This window comes from Pelophylax lessonae, assembly GCF_965119305.1.
Source record: "Pelophylax lessonae genome assembly, chromosome: 4".
NCBI classification, from domain to species: Eukaryota; Metazoa; Chordata; class Amphibia; order Anura; family Ranidae; genus Pelophylax; species Pelophylax lessonae.
In genome coordinates this window covers 443708173-443732006 of record NC_138771.1, presented here as the reverse complement: position 1 = coordinate 443732006, position 23834 = coordinate 443708173, and the positions used below count along the sequence as shown (strand labels likewise).

Below are 23834 nucleotides of genomic sequence, written 5' to 3'. Positions count from 1 at the left end.
AAATAGCACTGAGGAATCCTCAGACAGGGAAGGCAATGGCTCAAAGTCACTTCAACAGCCCTAATAAGATCTAACACCAGCTCTGGGTCAAGCATCAGCTTAGTTGATGATAACAGGTTGCTGTCAGAGGGGAAGCAACAGGTCTTTGAACCCACAGAAGAGTAGGGGTCTGAGTCAGCCTTCAGACATGGATACAAGAGAGTGTTTTTTCCCCCTAAAGGGGCTGCTTAGATAATGGTCTCTCCATGAGGATACAAAAAAGTAGGCACCCCCCAAAGGCTCCAACGCCACTTGAGCCTTGGTTATGTTTGGTGGTGGAAGATTCTTCCAAATATGATCCAGGCGTTGCCAGCTGCAACAGAACGGACATGGCTAATCTATCGTTTGAGACCACTGAGGGACCAGAGTCCTCTAGGCCGCTACACTAAAAGTAGAGTTGTTGCAGTTGATCTTGCTGAGGCAGGGACCTGCATGCACATGGAGGCAGTGCTGGGGAGACTACCAGGGTCTATATATCAGGCCTATCACCAAGCACCACAGTTCAGGACAAACATCAAAAGAAACAAAAACTTGGAAATAAAAACAGAAAAATTTTAGGTGCCAACTTATCAGCACTAAGCAAAACCTGTGCTGTGGGTTACAGATAGAGAAGCTGCACGATTCTGGCAAAAATAAGAATCACTATTTTTTTTGATTAGAATCAAGGTAACGATTCTCAAACTCTTTTATTTTAAAGAATATATATATTATATATTATTTTCATTAACCATTTGCAATAAAGCTGTGACTAGGATTCCCCCCCACCCCCCATCATGGATTACCCCTGGGTACCGCTGGTTGATGGGTACTGCCGTGGGTACTGTTGGTTGGTGGGTACTGCTGTGGGTACTGCTGGTGAAGTGTGAGGAGTGGCGCAGAGCCAAAGCTTCCTGTAGCTCAGTTACTCCACCTGTAACAGAACAGAGCCAGAACTATACAGGAAGCATCGGCTCTGTTCTGTCAGCTCAGCTCTGACACAGATCGCCACGATATCGCCCAGGTGTCAGCCAGACATCCCAAGTCTCTGGCATGCAGGCTGCAGCTGTTTGTGTCATAGACACATATAACCCCGAGAATCGTAAACATTCTGGATTGAGATTGTAGTAGGAGGGGGGGGGGTTGAATCGAGATTGTGATTCCTATACGATTAATTGGGCAGCTCTAGGAGATGAGGCTTGTCTCAGTGAGCCCCACACTCAATAACAAGGTCTATTTTACATAAAGGATTAGTATTCAAAACACTGCAATATTTCAGAACAAAAAAGACAAAACGGTCTGATCCAACAGTAATGCCATCAAATTGATTAGGATAGGTCTAGCCTACAAAACAGCTGCTTTTCACTGTCTATGGTGCTCAATTCAGGGAAACCACCAACCTAGTGTGTAGAGATGAGTTTTCTTGTCTGAGAAGTAGGATTTCAGATCCGTGTCAGGTCTCTTTGCGTGTTTCTCCTCATACTGTCCAGTCTTAGGGTTTTTGTGACGGAAAATGAAGTGCAACTTGTAATCTTCTCCACACTTGTCAGGACCAAACATGATGGTGTAAGGTGTTTTATCATGGAACTGATCCTGGGGGAATAAATCATCTTAAAACACAACTGTGGTAATATAAAAACACATGTGTTTTGTTAGTGTAGTTGGGATAACATTATGGCCCTGCAGCATTAAAGTCTTGGGTTCAACTTTCAACAGACACACCATCAGCAAGGACTTTGAAGGGTTTGGTCTCACAGCCCAAGAAAATATTGAGACGTTAGAATAAAGTATATGTATAGGCAAGACTTTCTTTTTAAATTTTGGATAGTGTAGGCGGAGACAAAGCCAGATATCCCTTCACATCCTGTCCTAGACACGGCTTAATATCCTTCTGCTGAAAAGGATACCATTGGATATTCTGACACCGCAGGGAGCTAGGAAGAAATACTCCCAGCCAGAGCAAAAAAAAAGTTCAGGCTGAACCATGGAATTTATTCATCTTGAGTAACATTATGCAGAAAATATTCCTAATATTTTCATTCACTTCAGACACTAAACTAAAGCATGACTCTCTTTTTGTATAACAAAAAATGGGGGTTCTGATCCCTCTGCATTTTGTAAAGTATCTATCCTCCCAGAGAGACAGCCTATACATCTGCTGTGTCTGTCAATTAATGTTCTGAAGCTTATACAAGCAAAAGGTTTAACTGAACCCGTTCACGCACCTAAAGATTTCTCTACCCACACTACGGCTTGGTTCACACTGCTGTGACGGCAAAGTTGTACGATTTTGCCCTGCGTCTTCCTTCTGACTTGGATGCTATTTAGGAGCCTGTACAAGGGCTGAAATCACACCCAAGTCAGACCAAAGTAGTACAGGAACCTTTTCTAAAATTGGAGCAACTTGTGTAGTATCAGTTTGGACGGTTCTCAGAGAGAAACATTGAATATGACATGTCATGCGACTTGGGGTCTAACAAGTCAGATCCCATGTTGCAGATATGTGAACCGAGCCTAAAGAGCGCGAATGAACAAATCTTCCACAGCGGACTGTTGTACTCTGACAGCCAGTGCCGCTTGTTATCCGAATACTTGAAGAGTGCCTGTATCTGGTTGGATGAAGAAACAGTTTGGCCACCAACTGGTTCAGTGACAAAAGTCAATTGAAACAAACCGACAGAACAATTTTCACCCAATTCCTGCTGTGGCCAACATAAAGTATTAAAAAAAAAAAAGGCAACACTTATTTTTCAATTTTGGACAGTGGCAAGCGATTCGGACAACTGTTGGGTCTTTAGTGCCTCACACAGTGGTTAAAGGAAAAAAGGTGAACTGCATGGCCTAGCCTAACCACACTGAAAATCTGTGGAATGACTTAACCACTTAAGCCCCGGAAGATTTTACCCCCTTCCTGACCAGGGCCTATTTTGCGATTCGGTACTGCGTGACTTTAACGGACAATTGCGTGGTCGTACGACGCTGTACCCAAATGAAATGGACGTCCTTTTTTTCCCACAAACAGAGCTTTCTTTTGGTGGTATTTGATCACCTGTGCGATTTTTTGATCATGCGCTATAAACAAAAAAAGAGCGACAATTTTGCAAAAATAACAATATTTTTCACATTTTTTTTATATGAAATTCCCCAAAAAAATTGTAAAAATCAAAATTTTTTAACATTTTAGGCCAATTTGTTTTCTGCTACATATGTTTGGTAAAAAAAAAAAAAACAAAAAAAAAACACGCAAAAAGCGTATTTTGATTGGTTTGTGCAAAAGTTATTGCGTTTACTAAGGGAAAGATTTTTGTCATTTTTATTGTCTTTTTTTTTTTTTTTTTTTAACAAGTAATGGCGGCGATCTGTGATTTTTTTTGCGGGACTGCGACATTGCGGCGGACAGATCGGACCCTTGACTGACATTTTTGACACTTTTGGGGTTACCAGTGACATTACTACAGTAATCAGTGCTATACATATGCACTGTTACTGTAAAAATGACACTGGCAGGGAAGGGGTTAACTTTATTTGAGAAGGAGGGGTTAAGTGTTTCCCTAGGGGCGTGATTGCTACTTGATTGGATGTGGCTGTGTGTTTAACAGCAGAGATCAAACGGTCCTACATGGACCGTATGATCTGTGCTGTTACACAGGGGAGAAAGACAGGCGGCTTTGTTTACATCTGCCTTTCTCCCGGTGTAACCGACGATCGCGAGTGACATCGGGTCCGCCGGTCATTCGCACGGGGGGGGGGGGGGGGGGGGCCTGTGAGCGAGACCCAAAGACCATACCAGACCAAAGATTTTGAGGGGAAACCCCACACCAAGGAAAAAACAAAAACTGGCGTGGTGGTGTGGCGAACGAGCTGGCCCTGGTTTTTTTTTTGCAGCTTGAAAACGCCCATGCCACTTAGTTTCAAAATGTCTGTATGTGCATGAGTCCATAGAATATGAAGGGGCGTTTTTAAGCTGCAAAAAAAAAAAAAAAAAAAAAAAAAAAAAAACACGTCCGGCGCTCCTAAAAGCAGCTGTAAAAAACGCCCTGTAACTTCCTTCACATTCATTTATTTGCATTTATTACTTCCTTCACATTCATTTATTTGCATTTATTACAGGGATTATACAGTGCATCCAGAATAGAATATACAACACTTCGCTTTTTCCACATTTTATTATGCAATAGACTTATTCCAAAATAGAATAAATTCATTATTTTCCTAAAAATTCTACAAACAATACCTCATGACAAAATAAAAGTTTTTGAAACCTGTGCAATTTTATTAAAACAAAAAATTTCACATGTACATAAGTATTCACAGCCTTCGCCATGACACTCAAAATTGAGCTCAAGTGCATCCTGTTTTCACTGATCATCCTTGACATGTTTCTACAACTTGATTGGAGTCCATCTGTGGTAAATGCAGTTGATTAGACATGATTTGGAAAGACACGTCTGTATATAGAAGGTTCCATAGTTAACAGTGCATGTCAAGAGCACAAACCAAGCCATGAAGTCCAAGGAATTGTCTGTAAACCTCCAAGACAGAATTGTATGAAAGCACAGATCTGGGGAAGGAACATAAAAATGTCTGCAGCATTGAAGGTCCAAATGAGCACAGTGGCCTCCCATCATCTATAGATGGAAGTAGTTTGGAACCACCAGGACTCTCCCAAAAGTGGGCCATCCAGCCAAACTGAGCAATCAGGGGAGAAGGGTCTTAGTAAGGGAGGTGACCAAGAACTCAATGGGCACTCTGACTGAGCTCAAGCGTTTCTCTGTTGAGAGGGGAGAACCTTCCAGAAGAACAACCATCTCTGCAGCACTCCACCAATCAGGCCTGTATGGTAGAGGGGCCAGACGGAAGCCAATCCTCAGTAAAAGGCACATGACAGTCTGCCTGGAGTTTGCCAAAAGGAACCTGAAGGAATATCAGACCATAAACAAAATTCTCTGCCCTGATAAAACAAAGATTGAACTCTTTGGCCTGAATGGCAAGCATCATGTCTGGAGGAAACCAGGTACCGCTCATCACCTGGCCAATGCCATCCCTACAGTGAAGCATGGTGGTGGCAGCATCATGCTGTGGAGAGGTTTTTCAGTGGCAGGAACTTAGAGACTAGTCAAGGATCGAGAGAAAGATGAATGCAGCAATGTACAGAGACATCCTTGATGAAAACCTGCTCCAGAGCACTCTGGACCTTAGACTGGGGCAAAGGTTCATCTTCCAACAGGACAACGACCCTAAGCACACATCCAAAAGAAAGGAGTGGCTACGGGATAACTCTGTAAATGTCCTTGAGTAGCCCAGACTTAAACCTAATTAGGCCCCTTTCACACATACAGTCCGTTCAGTTCATCAGTTCAGTCACGTCAAATGTATCAGTTTTTCATCCGTTTTTCGTCAGCTGTCATCCGTTTTTCGTCAGTTGTCATCCGTTTTTCGTCAGTTTGTCATCCGTTTTTCGTCAGTTTGTCATCCGTTTTTCGTCAGTTTGTCATCCGTTTTTCGTCAGTTTGTCATTCGTTGTCATCAGTTGACATCAGTTTTTCATCCGTTGTCATCAGTTTTTCATCCGCGGTCATCCGTTTTTCGTCCGATCCGTTTTTTTGACGGATGAAAAATAGGGCATTCATCCGTTCAAAAAAACGGACATTGACGGAAGTGGATGAAAACAGATGTTAACTGATGATCATCAGTTGTCATCCGTTTTTACATAGAGATACATTGATGTCCGTTTTTCATCCATCAACGGATGGATGAAAAACGGACAAACGGACAGCATGTGTGAAAGGGGCCTTAAACATCTCAGGAGATATCTGAAAATGGCTGTGCACCGACACTCTCCATCTAATCTGATGGAGTTTGAGAGGTCCTGCAAAGAATGGGAGAAACTGCCTAATAGGTGTGCCAAGCTTGAAGCATCATACAAGACTTGATAAGGTCATTGGTGCCAAAGGTGCTTCAACAAAGTATTGAGCAAAGGCTTAACACTTATGTACCGTATATACTCGAGTATAAGCCGAGTTTTTCAGCATGTTTTTTCATGCTGAAAATGCACCCCTCGGCTTATACTCGAGTCACTGACTGGAGTGTCTTTTTAAAAATGGCGCCGCTCGGCGCCGACGTGTCACTGCGCATGTGCTGCATGCCCGGAAATAGCCGAACGTGTTCGGCTTTTCCCGAGCATCGGTGGCGCATTTGCGGTGACGTATGGCGGCGCCGGGTGGCGCGATTTTTAAATCGAAGACGGCGCCTCACCGACAGGTAAGTGAGATGCCTCCGCAGCCCCTGTATTTCCTCATGCAGTGCTGCGGGCATGGTACAGACATTCTCCTGTACCATGCCCGCAGCACTGCATCTCCTGTGCCATGCCTGTAATTACTGTGCCATGCCTATACCTACTGTGCCATGCCTATACATACTGTGCCATGCCTGTACATACTGTGCCATGCCTCTAATTACTGTGCCATGCCTGTACATACTGTGCCATGCCTATACATACTGTGCCATGCCTCTAATTACTGTGCCATGCCTCTAATTACTGTGCCATGCCTCTAATTACTGTGCCATGCCTATACATACTGTGCCATGCCTATACATACTGTGCCATGCCTGTACTTACTGTGCCATGCCTATACCATCACCTGTACTATGCCTATACCATCACCTGTACTATGCCTATACCATGACCTGTGCCATGCCTGTACCATGACCTGTGCCATGCCTGTACCATGACCTGTGCCATGCCTGTACCATGACCTGTGCCATGCCTGTACCATGACCTGTGCCATGCCTGTACCATGACCTGTGCCATGCCTGTACCATGACCTGTGCCATGCCTGTACTGTGACCTGTGCCATGCCTGTACCATGACCTGTGCCATGCCTGTACCATGACCTGTGCCATGCCTGTACCATGACCTGTGCCATGCCTGTACTGTGACCTGTGCCATGCCTGTACTGTGACCTGTGCCATGCCTGTACTGTGACCTGTGCCATGCATGTACCATGACCTGTGCCATGCCTATACCTTCATCTGTGCCATGCCTGTACCATCACCTGTGCCCTGACCTGTGCCATGCCCTTACCATGACCTGTGCAATGCCTGTACTATGACCTGCGCTATCTCCTGTACCATGCACGCAGCCCCTGTTTTGTGTCTCGTGGTGGTCCAGTTGGGTCCAGTAGCTGCAGCATTTCCCACCCTAGGCTTATACTCGAGTCAATAAGTTTTCCCACTTTTTTGTGGCAAAAGTAGGGGTCTCGGCTTATATTCGGGTCGGCTTATACTCGAGTATATACGGTACATGTGTTTTTTTTTTTTGTTTGTTTTTTTTATTTTAAATCACTTTGCATATTTTAAACAAACGTCTTTTGCGTTGCCATTATGGAGTACTGTTTGTAGAAATTTGAAGAAAATAATGAATTTTTTTCCATTTTGGAATAAGGCTGTAACATAACGAAATGTGAAAAAAGCAAAGCGCTGTGAATACTTTCCAGATGCACTGTAATCCTCTCTTACTCTATCCAAAATGAAAAGAAAAGGTTTTGCCTTTAATTCTACTTTTAACAAAAACAGCGCAATTTCTACTTTACTTGCGTACGTTTTTAGCGCACTACTGAGGGTAAATTTTAGGTGTCAAGCAGATGGTGAAAAACATAATGCTTTTCTATTTGATTAGTTACTTGTGCTATTCAATTTAACAAATATGAATTTGGCCAGATTATTTTGTAGAAAACAAACATAAGCTGATGTTAATACGAGTATAAAACACATAAAATAGAGGTCAAAGACACTCATGCCAATATCGAAAAAGTTAATAAGCGCTATATATCATTTAGGAGGAAAAATCAATCAACTACTCTTTGCCAAATTTCAGAGCTGGAATCACATAACACAATGAATAATCAATATACTAACCAGGTTCTGTTCAGATGTCTTGGACAGCAGCTTTACATATGCTCCACCACACTCTATTCCATTCTGAAAATTCACTTCATACCTTTAAAGAGCAAAAACATCTTATATTCAATGCTATTAAACGTCTAAAAAGTAAAACTATTACACATTCACCCACACATGAGAAATTAATTGATCAAGCCTGAAAAAAAAAAAAAAAAAAAAATGGGGATTTTAGACTTACCGTAAAATCCATTTCTGATGTTCATTGATGGACACAGCTCCTGATCTTCTTAACCATTGGGTTATACTGCCCCCTACAGGAGTAGGACACTAGGTGGAAAAAAAAAAGTCTGGCTATACCTATAAGCAGTCTCAGGGGGTATACTCCCTCTCTCTGCTGTAGGTATTCAATTTTGTTACAAGCAGCGTCAGAAGAATTACAACTCCACAGAGGGGTGGGTGCTGTGTCCGTCAATGAACATCAGAGTAATGGATTTTACGGTAAGTCAAAAATCCCATTTTCTCTTTCCTTCATTGACAAACACCACTCCTGATCTTAACCATTGGGACATCCCAAAGCAGTGTTAAACATGAGGGGTGGGAACAACAAAAAAAATTCCAAACGTTAACTACAGCCAACCAGGTAAACAGGAGTTCAACCAAAACAACTGGACCTCACCTGAAGAAAAAAAAAAAAAATACACCCTAAAATAGGACCAGGTCCTCTAAACATCAGCCTGCAAAACCTTGCGTCCAAAGGAAGCATCCGCAGATGCCAATATCTCCACTTTATAGAACTTTGTGAAAGTGTGCATCGATGTCCAGGTGGCCGCCTTGCAAACCTACATCACTGACGCCTGATGATGGAAGGCCCAGGATGCACTAAGCGCCTGAGTAGAATGCACCTTGACAGGGAAAGGAGGAACCAGACCCTTGATGGAATAGGCCTGAACCACCGTCTGTCTGATCCATCTGGAAATGGTCGCAGAGGAAGTGGACAACCCTTTCCGAGGCCCATCCATGAGCACAAATAGTGAGCCTGATTTCCTAAAAGACTCCCTAGCTGCCAGGTACAGCCTAATCGCCCGGACCACATCCAAGGCATACAAAGCAATTTCCTTCGGATGTTTTGGCCTGGGACACAGGGAAGGCAACACAATGTCTTCATTCAAATGAAAATCAGAGACAACCTTTGGAAGGAATGACTGACAGGGGCGAAGAACCACCATGCAAGGTGAACGACAGGATAACGCCACCAATTCCGACACCTTGCGCGCAGAGGTGATGGCCACCTCCTGAGACTGAGTAAAATGGGAATCTCCCGTAGATTCTCAAAAGGAGGCTTCTGGAGGACTAAGAGCACCAAATTGAGGTCCAAAGGCGGTAACGGAGACCGCACTGAAGGAGCCAAGTGCCGAACTCCCTGAAGAAAAGTATGCACCAGGGAGTGTGTGGCAAAGGGACATTGAAAGAAGACCGCTAAGGCTGACACCTGGCCCTCAGTACTCAAGGCCAGTTTCTGCTCATTCCCCTACTGAAGGAAGGTCAAGATCAGAGCCAAGGAACGAGGATGAACCCCAAGAGACTCGCACCACGCAATGTACATCTTCCACATACAATGGTAGATCACCGATTCAGACAAACCTCTATCAGCACCTGGCATTACAAAGCCAAACCGTCAAAGCCAGCGACCGTAAAGCAGGATGGAAGATTGGTCCTTGGGACAGCAGATATTCCCTGAGAGGAAGCTTCCAAGGAACGTGGGAGACCAGCCGCACCATAACGGCATACCAAACCCGGCGAGGCTAGTCCGGGGTCACTAAAATGACCGGAATCCCTTTTGTCTTGATCCTGTGAAGAAGTCTTGGCAGAAGCTTGAGAGGAGGGAGGCGTAAATCAGACTATACTGACCCCCACTGGGCCACCAACGCATCTGTGGAGCCCGCCAGAGGATCCCGTGACCTCTGCAGCCTTCTGTTGAGCCGAGATGCCAACAGATCCTCCTCGAGAATGCCCCCACCGAAGACAACTGATGAAACTCCTCCGGATTAAGGGACCACGCCCCTTGGTCCAACGCCTGCCAGTTTTCCACCCCCGGAATGTATACATCGGCGGGGGCAGGAATGAACCATTCTGCCCACTTTAGAATGCTGGCTACCTCCAGAGCCGCCAGGACACTTCCTGTGCCCCCCTCGTGATTAACATAATCCACAGCCATGGCATTGTCAGATTGAATAAGCTCTGGACATTCCTGAAGACAATCCGTCCAAATGTTCCAGGCAGTCTGATTGCTCGGAGTTCCAAGACATTGATCGGTAGTCTGGACTCTTCCAGTGTCCAGATCCCCTGAGCAGAATTTTTGCAGAGGACGCCTCCCAAGCAGGACAGGCTGGCATCCGTTGTGATCACTGTCCAATACAAGGACAGTGACAAGACTCTTTTGTTCCCTGGCTCAGCCAGATCTGATAGTCCAGAGACTGTGGAGTCTTGTCCCATTTGGCCAGAATCTCCCTTTGCAGTGACCTAATAAGGAACTGTGCAAACTGAACCACCTTTAAGGCAGACACCATCAGGCCCAGCACCTGCATGCAAGTCCAGAGGGATGACCATCTGCTGGACATTGGGAGACGAATCGCAGCTTGCAGTTTCTGGAGTTTGTCAGAGGAAGGAGCACTCTGGCTAAGGCAGAGTCCAGAGTCAGACCCAGATAGTCCAGCTATGTGGACAGAACCAGAGCAGACTTCTAAAAATTCAGAATCCAGCCGAACTCCCTCAGAGTTCATATGGCGATTTCCAGGTTTTCCTCCAGAGCAGTAGGAGACCTTACTCGCAGAAGGTCGTTCAAGTAGCCCAGCACTGCAACCCCCCATTGGCGTAACAATGCTAGCACCGTGGCGAACACTTTGTGAAGACACAGAGGAGCAGAGGCGTGAACAAAGGGTAACGTCACAAAATGATAATGCTCCTCTCCCACGGCAAAGCGGAGGAAGCACTGGTGACCGGCACATATTGGAATGTGAAGGTAAGCATCCTTGATGTCGATAGAGGCAAGAAAATCTCCCTGATGCAGGGATGCCACCACCGTGCGAATGGACGCCACTATGAACTTCTGCACGCCTGACAAGTCGCGCTCCATTCAGTGCAATGGAACCGTGCTAATAGGAGCAACTCAAGTCGCTCCAACTTAGAAAAGAAGTTCCTGCACTACTTTGGGGGCGAATTGCATTGCCTTCTATTAGAGAAGTATTTTGCAAGCCCCGCTGAAGTCGCGCTTCACGTGCGGCTTCAGAATCGGGCGACTGAACCCGCCACCAGTGTGTACGCAGACTTAAAGACTAAGCCTTTTTCTGATGCTTGTTGCTTACAAGTTAAAATCAGTATTTTTTGCTAGAAAATTACTTAGAACCGTCAAACATTATATTATACATTTAGCAGAGACCCTAGAGAATAAAATGGTGATCCTTGCAATATTTTATGTCACACTGTATTTGCGCAGAAGTCTTTCAAACGCAGTTTTTTGGGAAAAAACAGAATTTTTGTAAAATCTTACCGTAAAATTCCTTTCCCTGAGTCCTCCGACAGTGGCCGCCCACTCGTACAGTCTTCACCAATGGGTATTGACTTCCTCTCCACAGGAGTAGCTAGGCATAAGACTTGTTAAAAACAAAAGCATTTGACACACCCATGGGGGCTGTCCCACTGGTCAATACCCCCCTGCAATAAGCCATCCCAACTCAGTTTGGTAGCATAGCAGTAAGTGTACAAGAAAACCCCAAAAGAGGGGCGGGGCGGCGACTGTCGGAGGACTCCGAGAAAGGAATTTTACTGTAAGATTTTACAAAAATTCCATTTTCTCTTACGTCCTCCGACAGTCGCCGCCCACTCATACAGTCTTCACCAATGGGATGTCCCAAAGCAGTGTAGACATGAGGGGTGGGAGACGCAACCATAGAAAAGGCAACGCAGTACCCACATCAGAGAAAGGAACCTTACACGCACAGTAAGAGAACCTTCTGGTCAACAGAAAAAGGCTCAACAGAAGCAACAACCCAGGAAAGCAAATAACCCAGGGGATAAACAACCCAAACAGCCAGGGACCCACAAAAATACCAGGGTCCCCTACGGCACTGCCGCACAGAGAACTTTGCGGCCAAAGGAGGCATCGGCTGATGCCAGAACATCAATCTTATAGAATTTGGAAAAGGTGTGCACCGAGGAGCAAGTCGCAGCCTTGCACACTGGGCCACCGAAGCTTGATGCCGGTAGGCCCAGGATGTACTCATCGATCTGGTAGAGTGCGCCTTAACAGGGAAGGGTGGAACCCGGTCCTTCAAAGCATAGGCCTGAACAATTGTCTGTCTGATCCATTTGGCAATGGTCGCCGCAGAAGCAGCCATGCCCTTCCGAGGTCCCTCAGGAAGGACAAAGAGAGAATCTGATTTTCGAAAGGATTCAGTGGACGACAGGTAAACCCTGATCGCCCTGACAACATCCAAGGAATGCAATGCAACCTCCTCAGGATTCTTAGGCTTCGCAACAGAGCGAAGGCAAAACAATGTCCTCATTAAGGTGAAAATCAGACACCACCTTAGGGAGAAAGGACGGGTTAGGTCGCAAGACCACCTTATCCTTATGAACCACCAGGTAAGGAGAGCGGCAAGACAACGCCGCCAACTCAGACACCCTGCGAGCCAAAGTGATCGCCACTAGAAAGGCAACCTTCTCAGACAGCAGAGGCAACGATATTTCCCAGATGTTTTCAAAGGGAGGACGCTGTAACACGGACAGAACCAAGTTAAAGTCCCATGGAGGTAAAGGCGCCCTCCGTCGAGGGGCCAAGTGGCGCACACCTTGAATGAAGGTGTGAATTAAAGAATGAGATGCCACAGTGCGTTGAAAAAGAACAGCCAGTGCAGATACCTGGCCCTTAATCGTGGCCAGCGCTAAGGCGCTGGCCACACCAGACTGGAGGAAAGCCAACACTCTCGCCACCGAGTATGAACGAGGAGAAAAGCCCCTGGACTCACACCAGGCAAAATAAGCTTTCCAAGTACGGTAATAAATCTTACCAGACGAGGCTTTCCTAGCCTTGATTAGGTAGGAATGACCTCTGAGGAGAGACCCCTGTCTCTCAGGACCTGGCTTTCAACAGCCATGCCGTTAAAGCCAGCGACTGTAAAGCAGGATGGAAGATCGGTCCCTGGGACAGAAGATCGTCCCGCAGCGGGAGCCGCCAAGGAGACTCGACGGCTAGGTGAATGATGTCCGCGTACTAGGACCGGCGTGGCCAGTCCGGCGCCACCTGAATCACCAACGTCAGTTCCGAAGCCAATCTGCGAAGGAACCTGTATAACAACTGAATCGGAGGAAAGGCATACATCAGATGATACTTATGCCAAGGGGCCACCAGCGCATCCGAGGCGTCCGCCAGAGGATCACGTGTTCTTGCCACAAACCTTTCCACCTTGTTGTTTAGCCGAGACGCGAACAGATCCACATCCGGGGATCCCCACTTCGCACACAGCATTTGGAAGACCTCCGGGTGTAGGGACCATTCCCCCTGATCCAGGGTCTGGCGGCTCAGATAATCGGCCTGCCAATTCTCCACACCCGGAATGTGAACTGCCGAAATCGCCGGGACATGAGTCTCGGCCCAAGACAGAATGCCGGTTACCTCCCGGGCACTCCTGGTGCCCCCCTGGTGGTTGATGTAAGCCACCGCGGTAGCCTTGTCAGTCTGTACCCATACAGGACGGCCCAGAAGTCGATCCGACCACTGGAAGAGACACAGTTTGATCGCTCTCAATTCCAATATGTTGATCGGAAGGGAGGATTCCTCCTCCAAACAAGTGCCCTGGGCAGACAGGTTGCCCAGGACTCCACCCCAGCCCGACAGGCTGGCATCCGTGGTAATCACTGTCCACAGTAACGGTCGGAAGGATTTCCTTTCCGACACAGCCGAGGACTGAAGCCACCACAGAAGATCCATTCTGGTCTGGCGACTCAATGAGACACTCAGATCCAAGGACTGAGGCAGTCTGTCCCACCTGGACAGGATCTCCGCTTGGACAGACCGCGTGTGAAACTGAGCAAATGGTATCGCCTCGAAGGCTGACACCATCAACCCCAGGGACTGCATACAGGTCCTGAGTGACGAGACTTTGTTGTCCCTGAGGGACCTGATCTCGTTCTGTAGGCTGTAGCTTGTCCTCCGGCAGAAACACCTTCGCTTGAGCAGAGTCCAGAACCATTCCCAAATAGGGAAGACGAACCGAAGGAGACAAAGTCGACTTCTGAACGTTGATGGTCCAACCGAAACTCCTGGAGCGTCTGTACCGTAGTCGACAGATCGCGCAACAGACTCTGACTGGCACTCGATCTTAACAGGAGATCGTCCAGATATCCCAAGACCGCAATGCCCTGTGCCCGCAACAGGCGCCAGAACCTTGGTAAAGACCCTTGGAGCCGAAGCGAGACCGAAAAGTAACGCTACGAACTGATAGTGGTCCTCCGCTATGGCGAATCGGAGGTACCTCTGATGACCCTCGAAAATGGGATGTGCAGGTACGCATCCTTCAGGTCGATAGAGGCCAGGAATTCCCCTAGACTCAGGGAGGCCACCACCGAGCGGAGAGATTCCATGCGGAAATTAGGAACTCGCACAAAGCGGTTCAGAGCTTTCAAGTCCAGGATCGGACGTACCTTGCCCTCCTTTCTGGGCACAGTAAACAGATTTAAGTAAAATCCCTGAAACCTGTCCCGATGAGGCACCGTGACAATCACCCCCTGGGCAAGAAGGTACTGCACCGCTCGATGCAGGTCTCGTAAACGCTCTGGGGAAGATGACGATTTGAGGGAAAGAATCTGCCCGCCGGCCGCAAAAGGAATTCAATCTTGTATCCTGATCGAATGATTTCCTGAACCCACCTGTCCGGAATTCGGAGCAGCCAAGGTTGGAGGAAACCACGCATTTTGGCACCCTGAAAGGGAGTTTCAAACTGCGCCATTGTTCATTCACCGTGTGATGAAACTCAGCGGGGCAGGGAAAAACCTGCGCCGACTTGCGGGTCCTATGTGTACCAAAAGAGGACAATGCCCGGAGGATTGGGCTCATCCTCCAAATGTAGTGTTTTTTACCGAAGAAATCAACGCATCTATAGCTGCGCGTTCTTCAGGCGACCCAGGGGGAGAATCATCTACCCCCTCCACTTCCGCCTCCCCCTCAGACCCTAGCGGGTCCTGAGAAGAGCGAGACCCCGAAAAGGGCACGCCACCCACAGCAACCACATCACCTTCTGAATCAGAAGAGAAAGAGATCCTAGGCCTTTTCCTAGAAGCCCGTTCAGCCATCAGCACCTCCATGTTGGACACTAAAGTTGCCACCACAGCGGCCAAATTAGTCAGGGCGGGGGATTAGACCTACGTCGCTGGACTCCTTCCCTTGTGGGCGGCGGGCGCGCGCCGCCGGAGGCTCCCTCCCGCTGTATTCAGTCACAGCGGGAGTCGGGCCAGGGGAGGAGCGGCGATCACCGCTGCTCTTCCCCGATCGTCGGGGAATCGAGTCTGGAGATCCGCCCGCTTGTGTAAACAAAGCGGGCGGATCTCCTAAGTGACAGGCAGGGACAGATTGCAAGGTTCAGCATAGCTGAACCTGCGATCTGTCCCTGTGTCACTCAGTCACCTCCCCCCACACACGTTAGTAAGCACCAGGCATACATTAACCCGTCCCTCTCCAATAAAATTAACCCCTTAACCTGCCAGTGTCATCTTTACAGTAACAGTGCATATGTATAGCACCGATTATTGTAGTAATGTCACTGGTACCCCCAAAAGTGTCAGTCAAGGGTCCGATCTGTCCGCCGCAATGTCGCAGTCCCGCAAAAAAAAAAAAAAAAAAAAAAAAATCGCAGATCGCCGCCTACTCGTTAAAAAAAACACCAAAAATGACAGAAATCTTTCCCTTAGTTAGTAAACGCAATAACTTTTGCGCAAACCAATCAAAATACGCTTATTGTGATTTTTTTTTACCAAACATAGGTAGCAGAAAACAAATGGCCAAAAATTTTACAAAATTGATTTTTACATTTTTTGGGGGGGAATTTCATATAAAAAAAAAATGTGAAAAATATTGTTATTTTTTCAAAATTTACGTTCTTTTTTTGTTTATAGCGCAAAAAGTGAAAAAAAATAAAAAAAAAAAATAAAAAAAAAAAAAAATCGCACAGGTGATCAAATACCACCAAAAGAAAGCTCTGTTTGTGGGAAAAAAAGGACGTCAATTTTGTTTGGGTATGGCGCAATTGTCAGGTAAAGTCACACAGTGCCGAATCGCAAAAAGTGGCCTGGACGTAGAGACAGCAAAATCCTCCGGTGGTAAAGTGGTTAAGAGCGCTGCGGATCCCGCAGCCCACCGCTAAAAAGGCTGTGTACACAGACCCCCCGCAGGGACAAAACTGAGCCAGAAAGGATAAAAACAGAGGAAAATGGAAAGGACAGTCTGCAGAGCCCCACAGAGTGTTAACACACAGATCGCTGCTCCAGAGGAAAAGGAAGTGAGGTCGCCAGAGACTGAACTATATGCTGCAGGCTAAGGGAAAATGGCTGCCCATAGGAAGTAATGGGAGGCTTCGGCAAGATGGCCACCGACATGTGCACAGAACGATCTGTTGCCACACACAAGATGGCGCCGGAGGGCGCCAAAACCACTACATAGAAGCTGTGTAAAAAGCCCATAGTGAAGCCAGACATGCTGCCCACACCTAAGATGGCGGACCGCGCAATTTTTACTCCGCAGCGGCCGCCGCACACACAGTCTGCACCTCCAAACACCGAAGTGACACAGGAGAGGGGCCCCCAAACACACACAGCGCCAGCAGTGCAAATAAAGACGCCGCAGGGATCACATCAGGGAGCCCCACAAACGCACAGACATGAGGGGACACCACAGCACACAGGACTGCCACCCCAGACAGAGGCCCCACACAGAGTACTTACCTGTACCGGATGGCGTGGGGTGCCTCTCATTAAACGGAAAGCTACTGCCCTCAGATGGCAGGGAATGCCATCAGCCAAAACGCAGGACACTGCAGCATGTAAATAAACCACAGATGTGTCCAGTGAGGTAGCCACCTCACAGGCTGCATCCCTGTGAACAGGGATGGGTCGTTCGTAATGCCAGGGTGAACACATGGCTGAACGCTTGATGGCGGGCTGGGGGATCCATCTGACCCTCTGCCCTGGAGAACCAGGGCGACCAGTCTGATTCCCAGCTCCCCAAAATCCATCTCCATCCGAAGATCCAACTAAACTAAAGCTGACAAAATAAACAGCTAGTAAAGCAAAGAAAAAAAAATGACATTCTTGCAAATAAAAATCATAAAAAAAAAGATTAGAAGGCTGAGACTGTAGCCCCAGCACACAGAAGCCTATCTACTCCTAACGCTAGGAAGAAGACAAACTGAGTTGGGATGGCTTATTGCAGGGGGGTATTGACCAGTGGGACAGCCCCCATGGGTGTGTCTATGTTAAATGCTTTTGTTTTTAACAAGTCTTATGCCTAGCTACTCCTGTGGAGAGGAAGTCAATACCCATTGGTGAAGACTGTATGAGTGGGCGGCGACTGTCGGAGGACGTTAGAGAAAAGACACTTTAATGACTTTAAAAAAAAACTAAACAGTAAAGTTATCCCAATTTTTTGAATAATGCTAAATATTAAGTGTTACACCGAGAATTGTGATCTTTATTTTAAGCAAAAAAAAAATTGGGATTCCCATTTTATCCAGAAGCGTGTAGCTCTAGTTTGTGGCAACCAGGGATTCCCTCACTTTGGAGAGATTTCCACTCGCTTCCTGTTTTGGCTATTAAACAAAGTCCAGTGAAATCTGCAAAATGGAACACAGATTAAAAAAGAAAAATTGAGAGGGCATAACCCTTTGTTACAAAATAAAAAAAAAAAAAAAAAAAAAAAAAAAAAAAAAGGCTGCCTTTAGTTCAACTTGAACTCTAACAGTCGGCAAGTCCTCACTTTCCTCTTTTGAAGAGCTACAGTCTCAAGCAAAATTGTCAACATCTAACACTTTTAGGTGTGTCAGATTGCGGCCTCATCAGTCTCCTATGTCACTGTGCCTTGTAGCAACATAAGGGCCCAGCACAAGAAATCAAAAGCATGTGGCTCGGGGCATAGGCATCTGACACTCATAGAAGATATGGAAAACCTCCAGGAGGCGGTAGTTCTTCCAGGGAGTGAAGTGAGAACCTGCTTCACACCACAGATGTACATTAAGTATGAAGATCCTTCTTTTGTATGCATCTTTAAAGGAAAAATCATAGGTGCTTTAACAAACTTTTTCTAAAGCTAACCACTTTCGGAATGAACTTAACCTAAAGCTGGCAATCCATTTTAGCTATCTACTCACTGAAACCCCAGTGTGTGATCAGGGCAAGGTTATCCACTTCAGACTGATCTTAAGCAAAAAGGGAAATGTTTAAATGCAATGAATACAATAAAGGTGTTGGTAAGTCTTTGACCTGTGCACATATTACCAGAACTCACTTTTAAAACGGAATTAACATTTTAGGCAAATAGTAAGTTATATAGAGTAAGGCTATGAATAACCAGATGTAGTTATTTTTCTTATTCCTTATGTAAGAGAGTAGCCTAAAAAGGTATTGGTGAATAGCTATGCTAATTGACAAGCTCTTCACTTTAATCTATAAGGCTAGGTTTCCACTAGTGCGGCTACGAAGTCGTGCTACTTCTAGCACGACTTCGTAGCGAAAGTAAACTGCGGCTTCAGTGAGACTTGTCCCTCATATATAGAGGGAAGTCGCACTGAAGACGGCTCAAAAGTAGTGCACAAACTACTTTTGAAGTCGCCGCAACTGAAGCCGCGGCAGTGGAAACGGGCCCCATTGAAAACAATGGCTTTTGACTTGCTGTGCGACTTGACATGTGTCAAGTCGCACCGCAAGTCGCACTAGTGGAAACCGAGCCTAAAACAAGTATTCAAAGTAACAGGTTTGACACGCATAAAAACATACATGAATACATTCTGTCTAAAGCTACATTGATTGATTTTAATGGACAGAGAACAGGATAGGTAAAACCAATGAGTTTATATGCAACATCGATGCAAGGGATATTACTTAAATTTCTGTCCTGTAGATACAGAAAGCACAAGGAATCTCTCCAAAATTAGGTAATTCCACCTTGTCACTTGATAAAGTGTCACCATTTTAGGACTTATCCTCTAATCTTTTTCTGGTGAAAACTAATTTTGGGATTATCCCTCATCATTTTCTGTCTCAGTGATAAGGAAGTTCAATATACTCCAATAAGGGCAATATGAGGCAACATTATTAGTCAGCTTGCTTAGTATACTAAAGAACATGGATTCTGTTTTTAAAATGCTCAACTTTCTTTAAACCGCATGTAGCATGTAGGCTCTCACACAGCCCTCATTTTAAAGAATGTCAGCATCCTTCAGGAAAATGCAATTTATAATACAACTTTATAGAAGGAGGTGGGGAACTTTGCTACAATCTCTGCAATATATGTAGTAGACACGAATGATATATAATGTTGGGAGTGGTCAGTGGTGATTGTGAACCTAACTATAACTCTCCTTTAAATTTCTCATATAAACAGTTTTATTTTACATTTTACATAGTTCTTGTTTGGGTCACACAACATTACACTTAGGTATTTTGGGTTGCAAATGGCCAAGTGACACTAAACCCAACAATCATTCTAAAATATCAAGTATACAATTTTTTTATTTTATTATTAAAGTCTTCCTGTATTCAGGCTGCTTTTTGTCCTGTGTACTCTCCCTATCCTGCACCTCAGTGCAACTAGTGTAGAGAGATCAGTGCCATTATTTCTGGTCACATGCTCTGCTCTATGTGTACTACAATTCCCACAGAGCTGAATGTGTTTGGAAGTAAATGTGTAGTTCACCTCAGGGTGAGCAATAATGAGTGGCAATGTTTACATACACAAGGAGGGCATGGAGAATGAATGTAGCCACCCTTGAACAGTAAGTTTGATTACAGTAGAAAAAAATGCTTGAATTTGAGAAATGAAATTAAGGGAGATAGAAGGTACATTTTCCTTCTATTTAGACATATTGCTTTTTTTTATAAACATTTTGAGTTTAGTATCACTTTTATCCTAGTAAAAGACAGTAACAAGTTGATGCACTTACTGAACAATCAAAGATTTCTTATCAAAGATGAATGGCTTTTTAAGTTTGCTGGCAATAGCATGGTGCTTGGCTCGTGACAGCAGAATGAGTCCTTTGTCCCCAGGCAGTTTAGTCTCTTTCATCTCAGCAACTTCCCATTTGCCTAAACAGGGAAAAAAAAAAAAAAAAAAAGGTCAATAACTTGTGTGTATGCCTTGTATTGTCCACAAGGTAATATGGTAACAATACTACTTCTGTGCATTCCACATGATGAAAAGGATTGTCCCAGCGCTACACAAAAAACCTTGATGAAAATGGAAAAAAAAAAAAACTGACAATTACTCAAGCATATTTTTAGCTTTCACAAAAAGGCATCTATTTTTAAACATACGTTATAAAGCCCTTCAGGGTACTTTCCGAAAGCGATACTTATGTACTATTCAGTATCCGAGATATGAATTAAGTTACTAAAATTAGCACCCAAAATGTAAGGATATTTTTAAAACTTCAAATAGCAGTTGAGTCAGCTGTGTCATTTAAAATATTAATGTGATGTTTGCAAATAAAGCTGCCAACCCTTTAATTCTTTAAGTAAACGTTGACCTCTATTTGAATTAAAGAGCTTGCCCTCAAACTACAAAGTGATTACACATAACTTTTATTTTTGTCCCCCCAACTAACAAAAGTGACCAATCCCTTAGAGCAAAATGCAGATCATGGTAGAGCAAAATGCAGATCATGGTAGAAATATGACATGTTTAGCAGAGGAGCTGAAAATGATAAAATTACTACAGTAGTAATAAAACATTTTGGGTCCCATTCATACCTCTACGTTCTGGAAACGCATGCAGAAATGCACAAACACACACATCGCATTTGCGATGCCATTATTTCCGAATGGCACCCCAAACGTGGCTAAGAGACACGTTTTGTCAATCTCCAAAAAAAAAAAAAAAAAACACATTACAAAAAACGTGCAAGCCTCACTGCCAAAAAAAGGTGCAGGAGCTATTTTGGTGCATTTGTTGTGTAGGGCTGCTCTATCCTGTCATGTGACAAACATGAACAAAAAGAGCGACATCGCATAGCACAGATGTGAAAAACAAAAAAGGAAAAACTAGTTGATAACGTACGACTAAAAAGGCAGAACTTGTTTTAACTTTGGACAGAGTGGAGATTGTTTAGAACACCTGTCAGATTTTTGTTGCAGTCTACGATTTACCCTCTCGATTTGTCCTATTTACCATTCTCTCAGTAAAATAAAACACCAAATTTTGGGCTGTCCCCAGCAAAGTATTAAACGAGAACTCTTGCAATGGGGAGACTAGTTCTGGTGACCTGGGGGTCCCCAACAGATTCCCTTAGTTTGTAGGGATTTCCTCTCACTTCCCGTTTTGGTTATGGGACAAGGAGGAAGGGGAAATATCCCCAATGGGACACAGATGGCAAAAAAAACTGACCAGGATTATGACCCTCTCCTATTCCATACAAAATTAAAAATTGTTTAGCTATGTGATCAACTGAAAGGAAGTAAACTATGTCAAAACGTCATGTCTATTTTGAACTGTTCTGTACTTTTGTAGAAATGTTACGTTTAACAGCATTCAACACTAGGTTTCTAAAGTAACAGGAATACCCAAAAGAGGCAGCTTTATGCTTGAAGTGGTAGTATACCTCAGGCATGAAATACCAACAAAGCATATCCCTCTATAGTGTGCACTTGCCTCATTTAGGTGTTATTTCAGCCTGCTGCCTCATTCCTCTGCTATCAGCATGAATCACTTCTGACAAGTTTTCATGACACCAGAAGAAAAATGGTGAAGGGAGGGAGCTCCAGCAGATTGACAGCCTCTGTTCAGTTCCTGTATGGAGGGGGGAGCATTTTCTCTCCACTCAGCTCTCCTCACTGAGCTCTACAGAGTGCAATTTTTAGCTCTGCGCCCTGTTTTCTTAACTCTCAAACAAGCTTTATAAAAATCAGCATTTTGAATGGATGTAAAGAGAAGACTGTAGATATACAGGTACAACTAACGTAGGAGGATTTGTTTCATCTCTGTGCATCCCCTGAGGCCAGTCACTTCACTGGGTATATGTAAAGGATTACAACCACTTAAATACACTCGGCCTCACAGGGGCTGTACAAATAGAGTTTGCATAATGATATTCCCTGGACCCACTGCCACCGCTCATGGTTGCCCCATTTGGATGCATTAGAAGAGCTGGCTGAACGCAGTTGTGTGCCAAGGGTTGCCTAAAGCATTCACATGCACACACCTCTTAATACGTCACAATTCATGGCTGTATGTCTCGGGTATATCAATAGGCAGGCTCTACATGCTGTATGGCCATGTCCAAGAAGTAAAACTCTTTTTGTTATTTTTTACAACTGAATTGAGACTATAAAATTACTTTAGAAAGTAGAAGTGTTCTTACCGTCATATTTAGCAATCTCTTCATCTGTGTCGTCTTTCTTAGCTCTTGAAAGAAACCACCTAAACAAGTTTTTTGTATTGTTAGTCAACATTAAAAAAGTATTTATGAGCACATTGCATTAAAAAGTAATTGTACAACAAAAAATAGAATAACACGAGTCAAACATGTTGATTTTCATAAATATGAATACACACACCTCAAGAAAAATTAAATGAACACTTTGAACATCAGATCTGAATTGGGAAAAATCTCATGCTGGATATGGACTGGGTAATGGGTTAGGAACAAAAGGATTTCACAACATTTGGTTGAAATTAAAATTATCAACCTACAGAGGGCTGAATTTAAATTCCCCCCCAAAAATCAAAAAGCAGGCTAGTCCATTTTGTTGAACTGTCATTGAAGCAACTCAAAATGGTCCTCAGTAGTTTGTATGGCCCCCACATGCTTGTATGCATGCCTGACAATGTCGGGCATGGTCCTAATGCAATGACAGATGGTGTCCTGGGGTATTCCCTCCCAGATCTGGACCAGAGCATCACTGAGCTCCTGAACAGACTGAAGTTCAACCTGGCGGTGTCAGATTAACCGAAACAATGTCCCAGAGGTGTTCTATTGGATATAGGTCAGGGAAGCGTGGGGGCCATTCAATGGTATCAATTCCTTCATCCTCTAGGAACTGACTGCATACCCTCGCCACATGGGGTCGGGCATTGTCGTGCACCAGGAGGAACCCAGGACCCACTTCACCAGCATAGGGTCTGACAATGGGTCCAAAGATTTAATTCCAATACCTAATGGCAGTCAGGGTGCCATTGTCTAGCCTGTAGAGGTCTGTGCGTCCCTCCATGGATATGGTTCCCCAGACCAGCACTGACACCACCAAACCATTAATTCAGAATAATGTTACAGGCAGCATAATGTTCTCCATGGCTTCTCCAGACCCTTTCACATCTGTCACGTGCTCAGGGTGAACCTGCTTTATTTTTGAAAAGCACAGGGTGCCAGTGGTGGACCTGCCAATTCCGGTGTTCAATAGCAAATGCCAGTTGAGCTCCATTGTCCTGGGCAGTGAGCACAGGGCCCACTGGAGGACATTAGGCCCTCAGGCCACCCTCATGAAGTCGGTTTCTGATTGTTTCGTCAGAGACATTTACACCGTTAGCCTGCTGGAGGTCATTTTGTAGGGCTCTGGCAGTGCTCATCCTGTTCCTCCTTGCATAAAGGAGAAGATACCGGTCCTGCCAATCAGTTAAGGACCTTTGTTGGCCCTGTCCAGCTCTCCTAGAATCTCCTCCATGT

General features: G+C 45.1%; 1 protein-coding gene across 1 annotated transcript in view; it reads right to left on the bottom strand.

The window, feature by feature from the left end:
* CANX (calnexin) overlaps window positions 1-23834 on the bottom strand; it is a gene marked incomplete at its 5' end in the record, with an annotated part of 123352 nt that overhangs the window by 82831 nt on the left and 16687 nt on the right. The window contains 4 exons of the mRNA XM_082255330.1: window positions 1416-1608; window positions 7933-8014; window positions 20121-20262; window positions 22533-22591. Coding sequence (XP_082111456.1) covers window positions 1416-1608; window positions 7933-8014; window positions 20121-20262; window positions 22533-22591 — 476 coding nt within the window. The remainder of the gene's footprint in view (window positions 1-1415; window positions 1609-7932; window positions 8015-20120; window positions 20263-22532; window positions 22592-23834) is intronic.